General features: G+C 32.4%; 1 protein-coding gene across 1 annotated transcript; it reads left to right on the top strand.

The window, feature by feature from the left end:
• The first annotated feature begins 3,651 nt into the window (after positions 1–3,651).
• On the top strand, positions 3,652–22,420 carry LOC111057629 (serine protease gd). The gene is made up of 8 exons (XM_039442446.1): positions 3,652–3,880; positions 5,527–5,698; positions 7,034–7,180; positions 8,559–8,726; positions 11,576–11,691; positions 12,648–12,812; positions 20,206–20,362; positions 22,143–22,420. Exons 1-8 carry the CDS (start codon positions 3,773–3,775, stop codon positions 22,334–22,336), a joined length of 1,227 nt encoding a protein of 408 aa, XP_039298380.1. The 5' UTR covers positions 3,652–3,772; the 3' UTR covers positions 22,337–22,420.
• The last annotated feature ends 254 nt before the right edge of the window (positions 22,421–22,674 follow it).

The following is a 22,674-nucleotide window of genomic DNA, read 5'->3' as shown; positions in this document are numbered from 1 at the left end:
TTGTTTTGCTGTTCTCTGTCCTTGTTCATCGCCTAAAGCGGCATCCTTTTTCAGCAGGGTGCACTTGCTTCTTGCTCACAACAGGTTTTGACGTTTTGACCGGCTGTAGTGGTCCATACTTGGGTCTGCCGAGCAGTTTGCAAGCACGCTCGAGACGCGCGCACTCCGTCATCACACTGTCTGATGTTCGCACGCCGCTCCTCATGCTGCACGAGGCGCGCCAGATAGGCGCGCAGTTGACATACAGGGCACGCCACACGCTCTCGACAGGCGGCCTCCGCGCTTATCGCAAGCCATCTCTGTCAGTATGTTCACTGCCGAGTATCTTTCATATTATATAGTCTTTCATTATCTTTCAGAAATAAGTTTCTGCTTATTAGCTTCTTCTAGCTTTGAGGAAGACGATTACAGAGATTGCTGCAGTAACAGGCGGAGTTACACAATTAATTACAACCTAACCCTACCCCTAACCTAACCTAAACAGCAGGATTCACACAGCTCTAGTTGTGCAACTTGTCCAATAATCCATTTGTGGATTTTTGTCTCTAAATGTGGATTATCATAAAAAAGCGATTTGCATCCTGCACTCCATAATTCAAATTAACCAGTGATTTAATCCAGTCTGGCAGTCTCTTTTGACTTTTTGACCAGAGCGAGTCTGCTGGATAGTTTTAATGAGATTTTGTCATTGATAAATTGCAAATCATTCGAATGAGTTTAATAGTTTTCAACATTCAGCAAAAAATATTATAAATAACATCATAGTGTATCTTGGATTTTGGGCTCATGGTGAGGGTCAGAACCTGGAAATCCCCCTTAGCTACACCACTGCCGAGAAGCTGGATTTGCACAAAACAGTAACAGTGTAAGTGGAAATATAATCTCCACTAGTTCTAATTGGACTATTCCCACACATCCGGCTAAGTGAGTATGAATAATACCATTAGACCTTATAGGAATTATATATTTGTACTATATTTTGACTCAGCTGCCGTATTTTTTATTTTGTGAATCAAGATTATTTGATTTGATTTTATATTTTCACTGTTCTGTGTGAATCCGGCGTTTACACCCTTCAGTCTGTTAGCGCTGCCTAGGCATGGGTTCGAATCCCGCCGGTAGACATGGACGTTGATCATCTAAACAAATCACCTACACACAAGCTGAAAGCTCATGTGGGCTTCATCCTTAATAAAAAAGATGATCTAAAGGCATTTATGATTACACATTTACGAGATACACATTATAAAAAATGTTATGAAAATTATCATTCGAATAACAATAAAATTTAAACAGTTCAGTTTTCAGATGACTCATGCAAGTTTTGGAAATAAATATCGTTGTTATAAATGTAGAAGTGGGTTGGAGTTTTATTCGTAGAAGAACCAAGAGAGTGATTTCTACAATAGTGTAATACTTAGTTTGATATTATAGAAAATTACTAGTACGCTTTACATTTTTTTTAATATACAAGGGTACTAGTCATTTCATTTAACTATTAAACATTCAAGTAGCATGATTGAAATATTTTATAGTACGGTAGGCTATTATTAGTAGCCGATGTAATAATTATACACAGAAATTACACAATTTATAGAACAAAAACACTTGGAAGTTTGAAACATACATTTTAAATTGGAAATATTTCGGTGTCTGTAGGCTATATAAATTAATAAAAACAATATAAAAATCGTGTAGTATATCCTTTATTTTTTAAAAAATTTAAATAGTTCAACAACTAGTTTCGACCTAAGACCCTTTATTTTTTAAAAACTTTAAAATAGTTCAACAACTAGTTTCGTCCTGAGACCCTTTATTTTTTAAAAACCCTAACTTAGGTCGAAACTAGTTGTTAAACTATTTCAAAGTTTTTTAAAAAATTACAGGATACTACAAGATTTTTATATTGTTTTTATTAATTTGTTAAAGAGTAGCCCATGTGAATGAAGTGTTTTTAGGCTATATAGTATGTATATACTGTATTACAATACAGTGCAGAGTATATGCATTACAAGTGTATTCATCATCAAGTTAGGTAGGAGATTATTTTCGTCAAATGTTAATTCAGTTGACCGTAAAATGATATGATGCAATGGATAAGCCAATGCAACGAGTACCAATGAAACATTTTACATTTATTTCTCTGTTGCATATCCATACTTTTCCACTATTGAATTCAAACTTGAATTTTAAAAACACTTATGGAGTAAAAATTCATTCACATTGGTACTAGTAAAGATCGTTTCGACATTGCTTTGATTGTAAAGAGGTTACAACTTTTTTAGTTTATATTTTGGACTCAAATTGTCTGTGAGTTAGATCAAGAGATTATGCTTTCAATTATTCAGTTGCATGATCGATGCAACGTTTATTTGAAATTTAATATCTACAATTTATCTACAAATATGTGTTGAGTGTTATTCTCGCATTGTATTCATTCATCAGAATGAATTACTTTGAGCTCACTCAGATTATTCCTAATCTGGAAGGTGGGCCTATTCTATAAGAGACTTCTATTTATAATCCGTTTAGGATGTATGAAACTCACAATTGCTATATATATAAACATAATAGCCGTAATAGTGAAATACAAGTGGCCTATATCGACGTTGAATCTACTGTTCAGCCTACCTGTACCTGTATAATACGGTAACTGTACTAGTTTAATGAAAGTACAGCTACAAAGGAATATTTCTGCATTTATCGTGAACATTTATATTTGTTCTACATTTCTACTATTGTTTATAAATTGTTTGTCATAAAATTTTGTGATTTTTGAAATCCATGCGGTATCGAATGTGTACTGTCATGATTTGATAAACTTCTGTCTATGAATTGTTTAGCAAAAACTTCGTGAACTTTTTGCTGAGAATGATGCGTACATAAGGGCTGTAGTGAGGTCCACGTTATTATGGCAGTGAAGAAAGATAGGAAAACAACGTTGCCGATCATCTATCTGTCTTGTCATTGCCTTCTATAGACGGTAGCTGATACAGGTGTATTGATGTAATATCATAGAGAAGCAATAGCGTAAGTAGATATCCCATGGTGTAGGGAATTCATGTTGCAACCTTTACTGTTATCTCAAGCCGATTATTGTCGATTATTGTCAATTTTTACTGTTTTTTGAGGTGATAGTGTATAAACGGCACAATTTGAGAGACTACCAGCGTTACACAGCTGCATAGGAAAGAAATACGTGAACTATCGGCTTGGGATAACAGTGAAAGTTGCGACATAAACGCCCTATAACATGGGATATCTACTTATGCTATTGTTTCTCTATAGTAATATTAACTGTTCATTTTTGTTTAAAATAATCAATTATATTTTATTAACCAAGAAATTATACTTTTCAATGATTTCATGAAATATTTTGTTAATTAATTATTAAATCTACATTGTTGAAAGACGATCTGGCAACAGAGCAAAGCGAGAAAGAGATAGCGCTAACCGCTTTGTTGAATGATAGACAAGGATAGCAATACAATAATTGCTACACAAACACTGTCACCATAACATGGACCTCACTATAGGGTAATAGGGCAATGGGCGGGATTGAATTGTGTTGACCCACTGTTTATGTGGACTTTAGAAATGTAGGAATCAGATTTCAAATTTAATTTAAAATTGAACATAATTATATTGAATGTTTTGAATGTATTGATGTTGACAGGTTGCTAATTTTCAATGGGCTTTGCTACTGATTAATCTTGTAGGAACATACTCAGTTCCATATTCGCCTTGTCCAGATGTTTTCATTTATAAGTGGATGAACAATTCTGGTCCTTGGGTTGGTCTAATTACAGCACCCCCTCCACCGAAAGTAATGCAACTTAAATTGGATGTTTACTTGTATTTGACAGCTGCTCTCCCCACGGTATGTACCGTAGACTACAAGTCTCAGTATTCCACTAATTAAGAACCAACATAAAAAGTGTAAAATTACCGTAGAAACCCCCGGAGCCGGTTCAATTGAGCTCATCAGTGTTTGTATATATATTATTACAAAAATAATAACCTTTTTTTAACTTGTGATGCTTTTTGAGATGACTTCATTGTTTATATGTGTGACTTGTGATAGATAATATAAAGATTTGTGTTTAGCCATACGCTAAATAATAATAATAATACAAAAATAATTTACTCTCCGTCCTATGTGGAATGTGTAATATGAGTGAATTTCATGCTGACAATCTTCGTGCTTTTTCTAAAAAGAATTAGTCTTGAAGCGTAGGCTTCAAGACTTGAATAAATGTATCAAAAAATTCGACCATGAATAAGAATACTTAAATCGAAACAAAACAGTCAAATAATTTTTGCAGAATATTTGTAAAATTAGATGATAGGATACTGTACTGTATTGAAAAATTGATGGGCTTACGCAATTTCATATAGGCCTACTTATCACTTCTTACTTATAGTGTTATTCTTCAATTCTTTGAGGAGAGGCTGTTCTTGTATTTATTGCTTTATTTACTCCTACCGGTACTCATATCTTCAGAGTCCAATCAAGTAGAGAGTACCTACTAAAATACAGTATCTTAGTAAATCTGATGATTCAGATTATCATGATATAAAACATTACACTCATAAAAAATTATGTGTGTCCTTAAAATCGTAAAACTGTTGTGACCTTTGTAAAGTAAAGTGTGGGGAGAAAAGAAATGGCTATAGTAAAATATGTAAGGTAAATGAAACGGTGGCACTTTCTCAATAACTATGTGAGCTATAATGCCTTCACCTACGGAGTACATCAAATATGTAAGGTAAATGGTGGGAAGAAAAAGAAAAACTATAGCTTTCGGTTTTTATTTAACATCAAAAATTACTTATTTAATACGAATATTCCAATATGAAACGGTGCGAAACGGAAAACAAATGCAATTGAGATAAAGGAAAGATTACAACTATAATCAACAATCAAAATTTCTGATTGTAATAATCAGATAATAATTTAAGGGCTACTCGCTTAGCTGATCTGTGGTCGTTTCAGTTTTTTTTTTGACAATAAAAACAAAATTACTATTTAGAATAATGGGTCTGAAAAAAAAATATAAAAATGTGTACAATTAACTATTATCTTACATTACCTTAAAAATTGTCCCTTGGCCTGAATCCTCAGGTCCGGTTAAAGCACTCCCGACTTAAAAAAAAATATATAAAAAAAACTCTGCCAGTTGGTTTGAATAAAAAACACCAGTTTTCCCTACAAGATTCAAATCCTGAAAATATAATAATTATGTAGGTATGCAACCTTGATTCATAGACCAAAAGTCGACTCACTCTTGTTTGTATAGCATGGAGCTAAAACCCATAATATTGCCTTCACGAAACGTGATAAAACACATGTTTCATCTTTGTACATTGGAGATCTCGCTTTATCAATTATATTTAATAATTAAATCCGCGACCAGATTTCCAATTCCCAATTTAATATTTCAAAAATTGAATGGGTTTTGATGTCATGTATGACACCTTACACCAAATTTTGAATTGTATTGAAGCTTATATCATCATTTTCAGAAATATGCTGGTATACTGGAATTGTACGAGCCAAAAAGTATTATTGTGAAACGTTTGGTATTGAGAGAATTTCTTCCAATAAAATATGTTATTCAATTTCCATTGGTCAATCCTCTGCCAACTGTGAAGAACATTACTTTCAATGGGAAAACGTTGTGTCTAGGACCAAAAGGTAAGCAGAATAAGTTTCCCACAATATTCTATCACAATTCCTCAAAAGAAGGATGGAGAACCATTCATCCCCTGAGTACAGAACGATCATTAGTATTCCAAAAACCATATTTTTTTTCTTCGAAGATTTCAAAATTTAATACTGGAGGCTGTTTTCTGTTTAGGGTTACTTGTAATATAAATAGAAATAAAAATCTCAGTACCCTTCTTGGAATTATTTTATCACAACATGTTTCAACATTAATGCCAAGTGATTTGAAGTAAATAAATAAATACTGCTGGAATATTCTTATTTTTTATCATATGTTAGTGTATACATATGATTTTATGAACTAGGACTGTAAATTTTGGTTTTAAATTTGCATGACTCTATCAAAAATTGGGTTATTGGTGTCTAATTAAGGGTACTGAGATTTTTATTTCTATTTATAATACTGGAGGTTATGAATTTTCCTCAAATAAAAGAGTCAGCGTGTGGGTGGAAGAATTTCTATAATTACCGTACCTAAAGTAGCAAAACGTAGGTAACACAATTATTCAGATTGGAAATAACAAGGTGTGGTACAAATACTGGATTCATTTTAGTAGATTATTCAGAACTTCCAGAGAAGAAAATTACTGCAACAGAGCTTTACTGGATACGAGTAAAATTAAATATCAGTTCAGGATTTTTTCATTCAATCTGCCATTATATTTCTCAAATCGACTAATGCTATAAGTCTGTATAGTTAAACGCCGACTTATTTATAAGGTGTTCATTGGCACTCCTGATAATATCAAGTAGCCATGGTTACTCAAATTGACTATATTTAATATAGTCGAAATGTGTGACTCAATCTCAACTATTCCGTACGGTATACACGCTATGCTTCACGAGGATTTCAAGACAAGGCCGGCTAATTAAGCCATTCCCAAGAGTGAAGTTGTCACAGCCGAAACTACTAAAAAATTATCGAGTAGACTATAAAAATATGTATACTATCCTATAACTTTAAACTTTCAAGTAGTCCTATCAAAATACTTTGGAACGATGAACTATCCTATTTATCACAGTATCTGTTATGAATATTCGTATATCTTTTTCGCAGGTGTGATCTGTGCTGATAGTTCAAGTATCTAGTTACTAGTAGCCTTCTAGTTAGTACATACCAGCATAGTTAATACAATTAAACATATTTTCTTCGCAGCCATTCGAGTTTTTCAATTCGGTTGGTGAATTTTGAAGTTTGATCAACTTATCATTAAATCCCATTGAACCTGATTATAATTAATGATTGAGTAAATATTGCTTATTTGATTGAAAATTTGTTGTTGATGGTACTGAATTCTGTTTCAGTGATTGCACCGGTTGTAACGACTATTCACCTGGAGCATACGTTATATCCACCTCTAGGCACAATGGAACAAGTTCCCGCGCGTCCACCAAATATTATCCCGAATGGGGCTGCCACGAGGATTAATTTAGGACCAGAATACGTTGAAGGTAGAATATAGGCCTACTTGACAACCAAGCAATAATACACATTTTTAATTATAATCCATAGTTGCATAATGTACATCCTAGTTGCATATGCCTTCACTTACGATAACTTATATCATCCATTTCAATTTTTAATTTCTTCATTTTTGGGCAGAATATTGGACTTAGATTCTTGAAAGTGAAATGAAAACTATCTTTTGGGAATATTACTGTTTATAAAATTTGGGAGAAGTGCAGTAGTTTTGGGCTAAGCCAATTACTCTCTCGCAGTCATAGCTAACTTATGTGATTCTTGTATTTAGTCCAGGCGCAATAATTAGTATTTAGTGAATGCGCAAAAAAGGGTACGTAGGGTATAGAGGGAAAAGTTTGGAGGACGATTTTCACAGTTCTGTCAATTTTCGACATCATCTTCAATGATCAAACTATCAATTTTACTTCTCTTTCTATATAGTTTTGTAGCAAAAGAGAATATATTTCCATCAATCAAAACAATCCCATTCCTGTAAGGAAATTAGGCATATATAAAAATTGTTTATTATTTTTGCATCAATATTATTCTCATTATTTTATGATACAATAGGTTAATCCAATTTGGACATTTTTCATATGGGTCCTGAACTATTATGAAGAGAACAAGCACATTAATTCAAGGGTTGAAACATACTAATTAACTAATTATTTATCAATTATTTATCTAATTATTTATTTATTCAACTGAGACAAAAATACATTATCATAAAATGATTGGAAATGAAAAAACAGGCTTATACGGTAGCCCTTACTATTTCATATTTCATTCCCGAATTTTGATTGAAAGTTCTAATTATACTGATTTTGATTTGTAATTTTAAATTATACTATTTATACTCTAGGCTACAACAGTATGATACATTATACATGATCTATTGTTGTTAGTTTAATGTTTTGTATACTGTATAATTATTTATTTATTCAACTGAGACAAAAATATACATATTCATAAAATAATTGGAAATGAAAAAAAGGCTTATAGCCTACAATAGCCCTTACTATTCCATTCCCTAATTTTGATTGAAAGTTCTAATTATACTGATTTTGATTTGTAATTAAAAATTATACCAACTAACTATACTGTAGGCTACTACAGTATGATAAATTATACATCATCTTTTGTAATTAGTATAATGTTACTAAATTATTATAAATATCCTTGTGTGTACCAGAAGATGGGATAAGCCACCGAAATTTATAGTTCTTATTAATTTTTTAATAGTTTTCATAATTTCAAGAAGTGTGTTGTGTTTTTAGAAAAATGATCATTTTTTTATTTAAATTAATTCAAATAGGATATGATGAATAATCATACTGAATGTATAATTTGTACTTCACTGGATTGTAGATAATGAAGAATGTGGCCGGGCAATTAAAGTGAATCCTCTAATTATTGGTGGATCGAGTATTGAACGAGGGTCTTGGCCTTGGTTGGTAGCTGTATACATGATTGATGCTCTTGGAATCAAATTCCATTGCAGTGGTACCCTGATCACATCGAAGCATGTGATAACAGGTGAGCTAATCCATTATTACTCAATTACGCATTGATATAGGTCATTAAACCTCGTCAGAACTAGCTTCTTCCACTTACTCATGTATACTTGGGTTGATTTGTACACTATACTGTGCATTCGCTTTCTGAGCTGATACCGTAGTTGTTATGGTGGAGTGGATTCCCACTTTTTCGGTTGAGACGACTTGTACATTGTAGTGTGCATTGTCCTATACAGTTAGCAGTGGCCACATTTCAGCTGTGGAGTTCTTGAATAGTATATTTCGCACCTAGGGCCGAAAATGAGACTTTTCTGGCTCGAAATCGGTTTTCAAGTCCGAGGCCGTAGGCCGAGGACTAGAAAAGATTGAGAGCCGGAAAAACATTTTTGCCCATGGTGAGAACGTAATTTTTCGCCACACAGAAAAATAAACAATATATATATGAGAATAATAATTATTCTCATTGTCTATTATAAGCACTTCCGAAAGCAAAAGTGGAAGGTCATAGCTCTAGCAAATCTGAATATCAAGAAATTGTCCAAGTATTTTTAATTTTAATTCTGATTTGTCTAAATAACCTAAAAGATTATGTTCAATTGTGTAAGAGATTGAGTTTATACTTTTTATTTTTCCAAATGACAATAAGATGATATTATTATAAATGTTTTAATTATTGAATGATAAACACAAATAATGAAAAGTTTTTGATCAGCTGGTTCATCACACTTGAAAAAGTTTTTGATCAGCTGGTTTATCACACTTGAAAAAGTTTTTGATCAGCTGTTTTAGCACACTTGAAATTCGGCCAATCTGATGTGATCTGAATGTCAATGGAAGTTTAGGTTAGAAGTTCTATTCTTCTATGAAAATCGAATTATTTGAATAGTTTATAATATATATCTTATCTGTATTTTATTCATTTAAATAAAATGATAGTATATTATTACAGAATACTTTATTGAATTCTAGAAGCATAAAATGATTCCGTTTATCCACCATGTTCCGTGATAAACGCTTTACTAGGAGGTTTGAGGTTAGATTCTATTATACTCTGAAAATTGAATTTGAATAGTTTATAATATCTCATTTGTATTTCATTCATCCAAATAAAATGATAGTATCTTATTGCAAAAACTTTATTCAATTCTAGAAGCATAAACTGATTCCGTTTCATAAACTATTTTGTAAACACGTTCACATCAAATCAGAATCAGCTGACTTCAAGGTTATTTTACAGCCCTAGGGCCGTAAAAATTTTACCGGCCTGGTCAGAAAACAATCACTTTCGGCCTCCATATGACGCACGTAAACCAGCTCATTACATCCAAGTGGGGCGAAAAAGATTTTTTTTCAGAGAGAGGTCAGGTCTGAATAGAGTGAAATATACATGTACACTATACTGTAAACTGGGTTTGACGAGGTAAAGAAATATATACATGTGCATTATATATTCATAGTAATCGATCCACAAATTATCATAGTCTGTAGAAGAGGAACAACAGACTATAATAAGAATATGAATTTCATTTATGTAATGTAAATTTTAATGTTTGAGGTCTTATTAGATTATTCTAGTTGATAATATTCAATGAACTTCAAAAAGTCTTAACTGAATAATAATTGACTTATCATAAGTATGATAAACTCCGAAACTATTGTTAATATAACTTATTATAATAACTCAAACATAATAATCCCACTTTCACACCGACATGCTGTCAATTAAATGTTATGACTGTTGGAAACTAGTTCATAAAACTTGGAAGCGCTACAGTTAGTCAATGAACAAATTGTTTTTTAAATTTTATTATTATTGACTTCATGTCGGTATAAAAGTGATAATCTGTGTGTCTTTATACAGATTTGGAGAATGAAGTATGGATAATTTGAAATATTAACTATTATTTTGAAATATTAAATAATAAATAATATTCCTGGACGGAAAATAAAGTGGCGAAGCAGTGATATGTGATTTTATTACCTAATAATAATGAAAACACAAATTTAAATTGTCAACCACGTTTTATTATTATAAATAACTATAATATACACAGAACCTGGTTTCGTGGCTCTATCAGCCACATCTAACAGCTGAAGATGTGGCTGGTAAAGCCACGAAACCAGGTTCTGTGTATATTATATTTTTTTATAATAATAAAAAGTGGTTGACAATTTAAATTTGTGTTTTCATTATGGAAAAGTACCACAACATCACTCACAACACAACTGTAAGGTTAATACATAATAATACTTTGGACAATATCACCTTTTTTAAAATTTGGGAGAGAAATAGCACAGGTTCAGCCTAGTTTTTCCTCCATGGTCATAATTCTATTATTATAGTGTTTTTTACAATAAATATTAGCTGTGTTAAATTCAGGAAAATAAATAATGAACAAATTTCGAAGTTGAAATATAGCTCAGTGGTAGAGAAACTCTGTTTAAACCGTTAGGTTTTGATAATAATATCCAACTCCAATGAATATTATCCATTTTTTGTCAGGGGCGAGAGAATATTCTATATTTCTCATACTATTATTTCAATAATTCTCAATTATTGACAACATTTTTAAATCATGATTAGATTCAATGAATGCTTCATTTTCACACTACGGTACCTACTGTACTCGATGTATAGGATATTATTTGAAGGCCATTCCCAAAGAATTTCTGTGGTACCTCGGATACGTTGAGCATTGGGAATTGGAGTTAAAAATTATTCATCATTCCTGCTTTGCTAAAAATTATTATAATCTCAAGGACGGTAGGCTATTACTGTAGTAGATATTCAATTTATTGAGATATAGTATTCTCATATTTTTTTAAACATTTAAAAATGCTTTTTGTAATTTAATTTTCAATTCACAGCTGCCCACTGTGTGAGTCATGACTCAACTGGTGTTCTTACGGAGGATTCAGTGTTCATTTACTTGGGAAAGTTCAACCTCAAACAATGGACTGAACCTGGCTCAGTTTTAAAACCGGTGAATCATTCTATCAATATCTAAAATTTCTATTATCATATTATAATAATGCTTTTATTGTCAGTCATATAAAAATATTCAATAACTTATAGTTACACAGATAGAGTAAATTCAGACTGAAAATTGAAATTGAAATTTATTTATAAATCGTAACTAATCAGAACCATTTATTGTAGTAATTAGTATTACTTTTATTTCTATAATAAAATTAAATTATTTCTTTTGTGTAGGCTACAACTGGCGAGTTGGTGTGGAGTGTGAGAGTTGTGCTCAAGTTGAAAATTGTGAAAATTGCTTGGAACTGCCATTGAATGGTTGTACCGTTCCGACTCCACTCCGATCCGATTTCGGATGACAACATCCTAGAATAGTGTATGCCACATGTGTTCGGTATGTGATCAGTCCCACACCACCCCTCCACTCCACATAAATATCGGGCATTAGTAAGACCGAAACGCTGCATGACAGGTGTGGCCCGGGTTTTAATCGTGTTATCTACTTACTTTTTAAGGAAATATCTTATACTCAATCAACTTTCAAAATGCCAGCAAGGATATCAGAGATGAATAAGTTTTCGCTTCCTGGTCGTGGGTTCGAATCACGCCGATAGGCATGGAAATTTGATCTTATCAAATCACACTCGCATTTTCCATTGCCTACGCACAGTGAGCATTATGAATGTATTAAATTACATTCTATATTCACTGCCCACGCTCAAGTAAAAAGTTTATGTGGGCAACAAGGCATCTTCTGGAAAAAAAAAATCCAGTCATCTCAGACGCTTAATTTGCAGGAGTATTTTTCATCACTATCTTAAAAAAGGAATAGCTATTATGAAACTGTCCCTACTGTAAGACATGTACCGTATAAAGTTTTAATTAAAGTTTTTGTGCATGTTACTGTTCTGTTGATTTAATTCGCAAGACAAACCCTGAAATGAGTTTTTAATATTGCAGGCAACCAAAATAAGTATTCATCCAGATTATAATCGATCCACGTACTCAGCAGATATTGCAGTCATTGAATTTGAAGCCATGAAGGCATGGACAAATAACATACGTCCGGCCTGCCTATGGAGTAGAACATCAAAAATAGAACCTTTCCTCGGTCAGACTGGAATGGTGAGTTGTAATAAGAAGATTGTCTATACATAACAGTATAATATTTTATAGGGTGTTAAAGTCACCGTTGGTGTGATAGACACCACTCGAAAGTAGTGTTCCACCAAGTGAGTATTAGCAGAGACAAATGATTACCACAAGTAAAACGGTGCAAGTACAGTACCTTTAATCCATGTTTATTTATTTATTGGATAGAGTAAACAATACAGTAGTCAGAAAATAAAAAACAGGCTATTGCCCAAAACGTCTTCAATTTCCTAATTTTGTCTTAAATTGTCCAAATATTATGTAGGTTATGCCCATTTCAATAATTTATACACTAAATCATCAATCTGAATATACAAATCACAATAAAACAAACAATAATAAATTCAAATAAAACAAACAAATAATAAATTTAGATAGATTAATAATAAAACTTCCGTAAAATAGTATGTTATTAATTATTAAAATGTTATTAGGCTTACATATTATATTCACAAGAAATTGGACCGCTGTCGTTGAAAAAAAGTGTTCAAAATTGATAGTATTGATACACTACATTTAAATTAACACTTTACTCGTAAACCTTTAGCATCTTCGCAAAAATAAAAACCCATTGCAGGTTTGAGGTTTTTCATTTTTTCTGGGGGTGATGACTACATAATCTCAAGGCTTGTGCGTGATTAGTGGGAGAGATAATGATGCGACACGAGTCTTTTTTTTGGATGCATTCTGAACCACCGAGAAGCGATGCACATAACTGACAGTGGTACAGAGAAAGTGGATATCCGTTTAATAGGATTGACGATATTGGTACGGCGCCATGCTGCTTTCCAATGGATTTTGCTTCGTTGGAACGGAAAATAATAAATAATGTGAATGTTATTCACACATTGGTAGACTAGCTTGGCAGCCAAAATAATAATTTGAAGCACCGACGAACTGAATGTTTCCATTATTCTTGTAATGTCGATATTGCTATTTTTTTTGTGGACTCAAACAATGTTCATTTTTTCCAACCAATCACTATTTGTGGTATCAGTTGAAAAACCTACATTTTTCTGTCAGCTAGGAGAAATTGCTTTCGTTGATTTTATGCCTATTGAAAAAGAATCTTTAATGTTTTTCTCAGATTGAGTCATCTGAATCGGCCTCACAAAGCCTATTTTTCTTCATGTACCAGTTAAGTTTGATTTTTTACTTAGAGGGATATCAATGTTTCAATTAGAATCTAATTCAAGTTCTTATCAAGATACACTGGACGAGGATTAGTACCACACATTGTAATATTACATTTTTTCTCACATTTGAAGCGAATCTTCAATTCGAGATCTATGGAACTTTATAGTAAATGTCAGAGTCATCAATAGACGGACAAACTTTTTGACGGAGAATTTATTATCGTAAATGTTTGTTGCATTGTTCCATTGTGTCACCGAGGCAGGGTTAACAAATTACTAGATAAATAGTTTATTTAAATAGAATATGTATAAAAATTTAAAATAACAGTTTCAAAATAAAGTTTTATTGAGAACAAATATAAAATGTGAATTCTAAACTTGTAAGTTATAATTTTTTGGTGACGTGTCTGTAGCGTGGACAATGAATTTTTGAGGTCTCTCTGTTCTGGCTTGTAGCTTTTCCTGTTCCTTCTTCTTCTGAAAACATGGCTGGCTGTTGTGTGTGTAATTTTGTGCTCTGAATTATTGTCTGTTTAAGTGAATTTATTAATGTTTTAAATTGAGTTTTATACACGTTTATTGTGTACTAGTTTGTTATTAAATAGCTGTTTGTATTTTCAAGCCAATAGCCACTGTGTTTCAACTGTAAACTAGATAAGTATTTTAGTTCGTAATAACTCTGAAATAATTAGGCTTAAGATATATTTTTCTTTGTGTATTTGTGTAAATCCATCTGGAGATTATAAGTTAATTTGCTCTGAAAACTGGATTTCTCATTCATAGGCAATAGATCCATTCACAGTTTATCAAGAATCTATTTCATTGGAGCCGACAACTATCCTTAGGTTGATAGGTGTTAAATGCTATTCCAACCGTTTAAGGAAAAATTGGTAGCACAGCAAATATTACCCCTGTGGTGGGACCGAATTACAAAATAAATATGTCCCAAATGGTACACCATGAAATCCCTGGTTATAGAAATTATTAGTGGATAGATATCTTGATAGGTTATGAATGGTTTGTTGCTGAGTGGGAGGTCGGTTCAAGAGAGATCAAGTTTTAATGAATCAGTGCATATTACAAAATGGCAAACATTAAAAATGATCTGAATCTTATAGCATTCTTAACACAAAGATTTGATGAGTTAAATGCTAAATTTGATAAGCAAAATGCTAAGTTAGACCAAATGTTTAAAAATCAAAATGCTAGGTTTGATGATATGAAGCAAGAATGTACTAGCATTAGACTAGAGCAGGTTAGTATAAACCTTCTATTGAAAAATGCACATGAAACATTGAAAGATGAAAACAAATTGAAGCAGGATGATAGTAGTGTTAAGTTACAAGATCAACTCATTCAAGTTTCTGACAATGTAGGTCTAGTTACTGTTGTTGAAAAAGTCAACCTTAATGAGATAGTAGAATTGAGTAAAGAAGTAGGTAGGGAGTTGTCTTCACTGAAAGTCAACTATCATGAAAGTAATATTGCTACATTGAAGGTTAGGAAAACTATGAACAAAGTGAATGATTACATGAGACAGGTTTCTGTAGAGGTTAGGAAGAATGTAAACAAAATGAATGTTGCTTTGAGTCAAGTTGATGAGTTCAACTTTCAACTGAGAATTGAAAAGGTGTATGCAATGCATTCTCAAGTGAACATGACTAACTTTTGTAGGCAAAACGGCTTTGTTGAAACAAATGAACCCATGAATAAAATCATGCTCTTGAAGAAAACAAAACGCAAAGTCTCCATTGATGTGTTAGTATTCAAAGGTTGTTTCAAGTTGCTTACTTACAAGATGATAACTGTGAATCACATGATGGAAGGGTATTCCCCAACACACAATGATTAGGAATCCTGTGTTATGAATAGCATAATCGCTACACAGTGTATGGTAAGAGTCCATAATTGTGTCTTTTTTCTTTCCTGTAGCCTATTTTCTTGGCCCTTAATCTTTTCAATTTTCGATTCTTTCCTGTTTTTGTGTAATATTCAGTAAATTTCTTCTATGATGCATATCTTAACCAATCTTGTCCATAGTCATTTAAATTTGTATTTTTTTTTCTGAAATAATATTAGAAGTTGAAATAGTAGCTTATTTTCCTAATCTTTAAATTGTTGATGAAACTTAACTTTTCCAAAATCTATCCATTGTAGTGTAAATAATTGTTTGCTTGTGGCATATTTTTTCATCATGTATCACTTATGTGAAGTGTATCAATTTTGTGTATATTGTTTTAGGGAATTTATTTACCCAGTTTTCTTTTTCTCTTGTTTGTATTTTTTTAGGGAACTTATTTACCCAGTATTCATCTTGATCATCTTTGTATTATAATCTTGAAATGTTTGTACTTATTATACAGTCTTTAAATTTTAAATTATTTTAAAGAAAATAAATGGTTCAATTTAAAACGTTTTGTTATATTATTAATTGAAATAAGTTTTTTGTGATTGATATCTTTTTCAAAATTTTTAAAACTGTTTGTTCTATAAATTTTGATATGATTGATTATCGTTTGAAATTGATGCTGGAGTGTATGTAGAATTTTTAGTGGGGTTTGTTGATTAGAATTTTGCTGGTATGTGATTGTTTTTTGAGATGGAAACCCATTATTGCCTAAAGAAGGAATAACAGAGATTATGACTTAGAGAGGCAGTAATGAGATAATATTTTTGTGTTGATTACTTATGTTGATTGCCATAGATGCAAAAAATAATGATTAATAATGTTGATTGCCATAGATGCAGATTACTTATGAATATTGTTTGCCTTTGAAGCAAAATATTATTGATGTTTTGAATGGTTTCTTGTTTAATGATTGATAGTAAAGTTTTGTCATGAAATGTAGTTTGTGTTTAGAACATTGAAAAGTCGAAATAAACTATAGTATCCAACAAACGATGATTAATAATATTAAATAATTTGCTTTTTATACAATTTTTGAAAACAAAAATTAAAACTAAATAATTTTGAAACCCTGAATGATAAATCATAAATGTGAAATGAACTTGCTATAAATGCTATAAATGAAATGTTATATTAAATGATAATGAAATGCAGATATATTATGAAATGATTGTGAATAGAAGACCAATTGTCTGAAATTATTGAAATATGTATTGAAATTAATTTTTGTTGTGATGATCTGATGTTTGTTTTTTACAATTTTGATAATGATACAGGGTGTTATGAAATTCTATTTCTATTTTGAAGAATGGATTAAATTTTGATATTTGAACAGTGAATAGATGAAAATGAATGATTTTTTTTTTTTAAATTTATCATTGATATGTCCATATTTCACAATTTATGTATTGCTGACTGTATAATAAGATGTTAACAAATTTCAATTTCATAAATATTTAAAAATAATTTTCATGTGTATTAGATTGTATTGATAGCCTAATCAAGTTTTTCTTTTTAGTTTATAAGCATTTTAAGATAACAGGTACAGCACAGACATTAACATTGAAATAGTTATCATGTGAATCTCGAAATCAGCAACAAGTGAACGCCATGAAGAGTGTTAAGAACATTTGGGTGATTTTCGAACTAGTGTGACATAACTACGCCAATATCTACGCCAATATCTACACCAATAACTACGCCAAAATCAATGCTGATGCCTACACTAATAACTATGCCAATGTCAACACCAATATCAACACCAATAACTACGCCAAAATCAATGCTGATGCCTACACTAATAACTACGCCAATATCAACACTAATAACTACGCCAAAATGCCAAAATCTACGCCGATGCCTGTGCTGATGTCAATGCCTGCGCCAATGCCAATAGCTACGCCAATGCCTGCGCCAATGCCAAAATCTGCGCCAATGCTGATGCCAATGCCAATAGCTACGCCAATGCCTGCGCCAATGCTGATGCCAATGCCAAAATCAATGCCGACACCAAAGCATACGCCAATAACAATGCCAACGCTTATTGCTGACTTTATATCTCAAACTTCAACACTACTACATTACCTGGAGGTAATTGCCATCCATGTTCACATTCACAACTTTGAATTCAGAATAACAGTCACAGTATCATGAAAGAATTGATTCAAAAATCCTCTCCTAAATTATTCCTGTATGCAGAACTCTAAACCTTGAAAGCTGAAAATATCAAAAAACCAAACCTTACCTAAATTAATCCTCACCTAAATTAATCCTGTATGCAGCGTCTATCTCTTTTCCAAAAAATGAATTACATTGTCATTTCAAGCCTGAAATGTACATTGTATAATTACAAATATGATACAAAATTTATGTGACTCTGTATTGAATTTGGAATGCAGCCGTCTACTACAAACATGAAGCAATGCTAACTGAGATGTCACCTGTATCGAGTTTGGAATGCAGCCGTCTACTACAAACATGAAGCAATGCTAACTGAGATGTCACCTGTATCGAGTTTGATATGCATCAGTCGACTACAAGTATCAGCCCAACACTACGTGCATCCAGATCAGCCCAACACTTAACGTCATCACATTGGAGTCACACTTAACTGAAAATCATACTGAGTGCCTTAACGGACTGTTTTCCAAAATGTGCATCAATAAAATCAACCGCGTCAATAGTGAAAGAAATGAACATTTTTTGATTTATTGAAATTTTATGTGAAAATTAAATGTAACAATTCATCAATTCATTTAAAAAAAAAATAATAATAATAATTTTTTTTATTCAACATACTAAAATTTTTTTATGCAATAAAAATTAAATTTTTCTATCTATTAAATTTATGTGCAATTTCAAAAAACTATTCTTTACATATTAAACTTTCTGTTGAGATATTTTTCTTTAAATTATAAAGCTAAATCAAATGTAATATTGATATTCTATATTTTGAGATATTGTTTGGAAACATATAACAAATGCTATTGATGAATTTTTATAATAATTTTCAATTATAGGGTGACATGTATTGTTTTTCTAGAAAAAATTGTTACTGTTCTCAAATTTAAATTTCAACAATTTTCATTAGGGTCAATGTAAATTTTTTTCTTTAAATTTTCAAACAGTAAAATTTTTTTATGTCAAGAGGGGGGTATTTGTAATATTACATTTTTTCTCACATTTGAAGCGAATCTTCAATTCGAGATCTATGGAACTTTATAGTAAATGTCAGAGTCATCAATAGACAGACAAACTTTTTGACGGAGAATTTATTATCGTAAATGTTTGTTGCATTGTTCCATGGTGTCACCGAGGCAGGGTTAACAAATTACTAGATAAATAGTTTATTTAAATAGAATATGTATAAAAATTTAAAATAACAGTTTCAAAATAAAGTTTTATTGAGAACAAATATAAAATGTGAATTCTAAACTTGTAAGTTATAATTTTTTGGTGACGTGTCTGTAGCGTGGACAATGAATTTTTGAGGTCTCTCTGTTCTGGCTTGTAGCTTTTCCTGTTCCTTCTTCTTCTGAAAACATGGCTGGCTGTTGTGTGTGTAATTTTGTGCTCTGAATTATTGTCTGTTTAAGTGAATTTATTAATGTTTTAAATTGAGTTTTATACAAGTTTATTGTGTACTAGTTTGTTATTAAATAGCTGTTTGTATTTTCAAGCCAATAGCCACTGTGTTTCAACTGTAAACTAGATAAGTATTTTAGTTCATAATAACTCTGAAATAATTAGGCTTAAGATATATTTTTCTTTGTGTATTTGTGTAAATCCATCTGGAGATTATAAGTTAATTTGCTCTGAAAACTGGATTTCTCATTCATAGGCAATAGATCCATTCACAGTTTATCAAGAATCTATTTCATTGGAGCCGACAACTATCCTTAGGTTGATAGGTGTTAAATGCTATTCCAACCGTTTAAGGAAAAATTGGTAGCACGGCAACATGTAAATTGACAGTTTTACCTATGGCATTGGCTTTTTTAGTATAAAACGGGGCATTCCCTGTAGTTATCACATCAGACTTACATCACATAATATGAATGATTACACATATGAAGAGCTAGATTTTTCACATCAGACATCATCACGTCAGACATAATCACATATGTTTTAGTATAAAACGGGGCATTCCCTGTAGTTATCACATCAGACTTACATCACATAATATGAATGATTACACATATGAAGAGCTAGATTTTTCACATCAGACATCATCACGTCAGACATAATCACATATGAATGTGGAGCTAAACATTTTTTAATATTTAATTTTTCTTTTGGATTTGACAGGTTATTCTTGTTACAGATTGCTGGATGGGGCCATAATATTGCTAGTGCAGAAAAGTTACAAATCCCACACTCATTACAAGTTCCAGTAGTCAGCCAGGAGGAATGCATCCGTAGTTTTTCAGATTTTCGTCATATAATGACTGAACAATCTCTGTGTGCCGGAAGCAGAAATGGTGAGGAGACACATTCCTCAAACTTCAAATGTGCGATTTTCACCATTCATTTTGTCATGAAAATCTGTATCAAAATCATGATTCACATGTCACATTCCTATTTGAAAAAATGAATTTAGATTCAATATGGCGGACCAATATTTTGAAGCAACAGAAAATTAGTTTTTTATACGAATAGGATCCCCAATGAAACATATTATTGTCAAATTATCGTAGTAACAGAAATGTTAAGCTGTTTCCAAAATTTTCACCATCCCTGTTCACATACAGGGTCTGTATAATGAACAAGTAACCGGACTGACCTCAGGAAATTTTTTATGGGCAAAATATGTACAATTTTTCATTAGATATCTTCAAAATAGTCCCTATTGGAGTCGATAACACGCTGATACCGGATTTTCAAATCCCTGAACGCTCCCTGGAAGTCGGCAACCTCTATGCTGTCTAGAGCCCTCGTCGTAGCACGTTGAACGTTTTCAGAGTCCCGAACCGCGTCCCCTTAAGTTGTCTCTTGATCTTTGGGAACAAAAAAAAGTCCGGTGGTGCCATATCCGGGCTGTAAGGAGGATGTAGCAATGTTACCCTCGACTATTTGGCCAACTGCTCGGTGACGAGAAGGCAGGTGTGCGACAGAGCATTGTCGTGATGGAGGATCCACCTCTGTGCTCCGTCGACTAACCTCCCGGATTCATCGAGTCCGTCCGGGGATTGCCGATTCGTGGATCCTTCATCACGACAATGCTCCGTCGCACACCTGCCTGCTCGTCACCGAGCAGTTGGCCAAACAGTCGAGGGTAACGTTGCCACATCCTCCTTACAGCCCGGATATGGCACCACCGGACTTCTTTTTGTTCCCCAAGATCAAGAGACAACTTAAGGGGACGCGATTCGGGACTCTGGAGAACGTTCAACGTGCTACGACGAGGGCTCTAGACAGCATAGAGGTTGCCGACTTCCAGGGAGCGTTCAGGGATTTGAAAATCCGGTATCAGCGTGTTATCGACTCCAATAGGGACTATTTTGAAGATATCTAATGAAAAATTGTACATATTTTGCCCATAAAAAATTTCCTGAGGTCAGTCCGGTTACTGATTATACAGACTATGTACAATGTTCATAAAAAATGAGGTGAGGGATAGCGCCATGGCTTTTTGTTGATGACTTTCATGGAATATTTCTGCACTTCTAAAAGCTTAATAAGATGCACGAACATACGAGGAGATAGTGAGGAGAAAAACGTTGCTGATCCTCTGTCTTGTCAATGCCTTCTATATACGGTAGCTGATACAGGTTTATTGATTTTTTTCTTTAGGGCTACTTTTAATATAAAGATAGATATAAATATCAGTATCATTTTAAATTATTTTATCACAACATGTTTCTGTCATTAATTCGGATTTAAATTTCTATTCAGGTTTATTGATGTAATATTACCGGTTCATTCTCGTTTAAAATAATATATGATATTGTATTAAGCGAAAAATTATATTTTTCAATAATTTCATAATGAATTTTCATAATTAAGATGAAGTATTTTGTTTATTAATTTTACATTGGTGGAAGACGATCTGGCAACAGAGCAAAGCGAGAAAGAGGTAGCGCTATCCGCTTTGTTGAACGATAGACAAGGATAGCATTGTTAATCAAACACTGTAATTATAACGTGGACCTCACTATAGCTTGTTCTACTCCTGTGTACAAGTATATCGTAGAATTATTATAATTTCATTATTGTCAAGTTCATAAATTGATCCTTCTAATATGTACTTTTCAATTGAAGGAACTGGTCCTTGTAATGGTGACAGTGGAAGTGGTCTGCTGATGCTGAATACCAATACTTACCAATGGGAGCTCAGAGCTATTGTCAGTATTTCTCTTCTCAACGCAACAGCTCAAACATGTGACTTGACCAAATACTTTTTACTAACTGACGTAGCGAAATATCGCTATTGGATTTTATCATTGATGGAATAAAATTTTTAAAATGTTACTATTCAGTTTATTATAAATTTATTGTTATTGTTGTTTTTGTTATTAAATATTTCAATTTTCAAATGACCTCTAATTCTATTTCCTCTTCATAACAATACATTTTAATAGATGTAAATAAATTGGAAGTTGCATTTGTTCAAATGCTAATTAATGAATAATTATTATTAAACGAAATTCCAATTAAATGCTGCAAATCACCCTGAAGACTTCTTCTACTGCAAATATTGACAACAGGGAAACAGCTAGGTGGAAATTCGATGAGCGCTACTACACAAAAATTATCCAGAGATTGTCAGTTTGGTGTAAGGGTAAGCATTCCT

Source organism: Nilaparvata lugens, chromosome X (assembly GCF_014356525.2).
Source record: "Nilaparvata lugens isolate BPH chromosome X, ASM1435652v1, whole genome shotgun sequence".
In the NCBI taxonomy this organism is placed as follows: Eukaryota; Metazoa; Arthropoda; class Insecta; order Hemiptera; family Delphacidae; genus Nilaparvata; species Nilaparvata lugens.
Note: the sequence above shows the minus strand (reverse complement) of the source record. Positions and strands in the feature narration are given on the sequence as shown.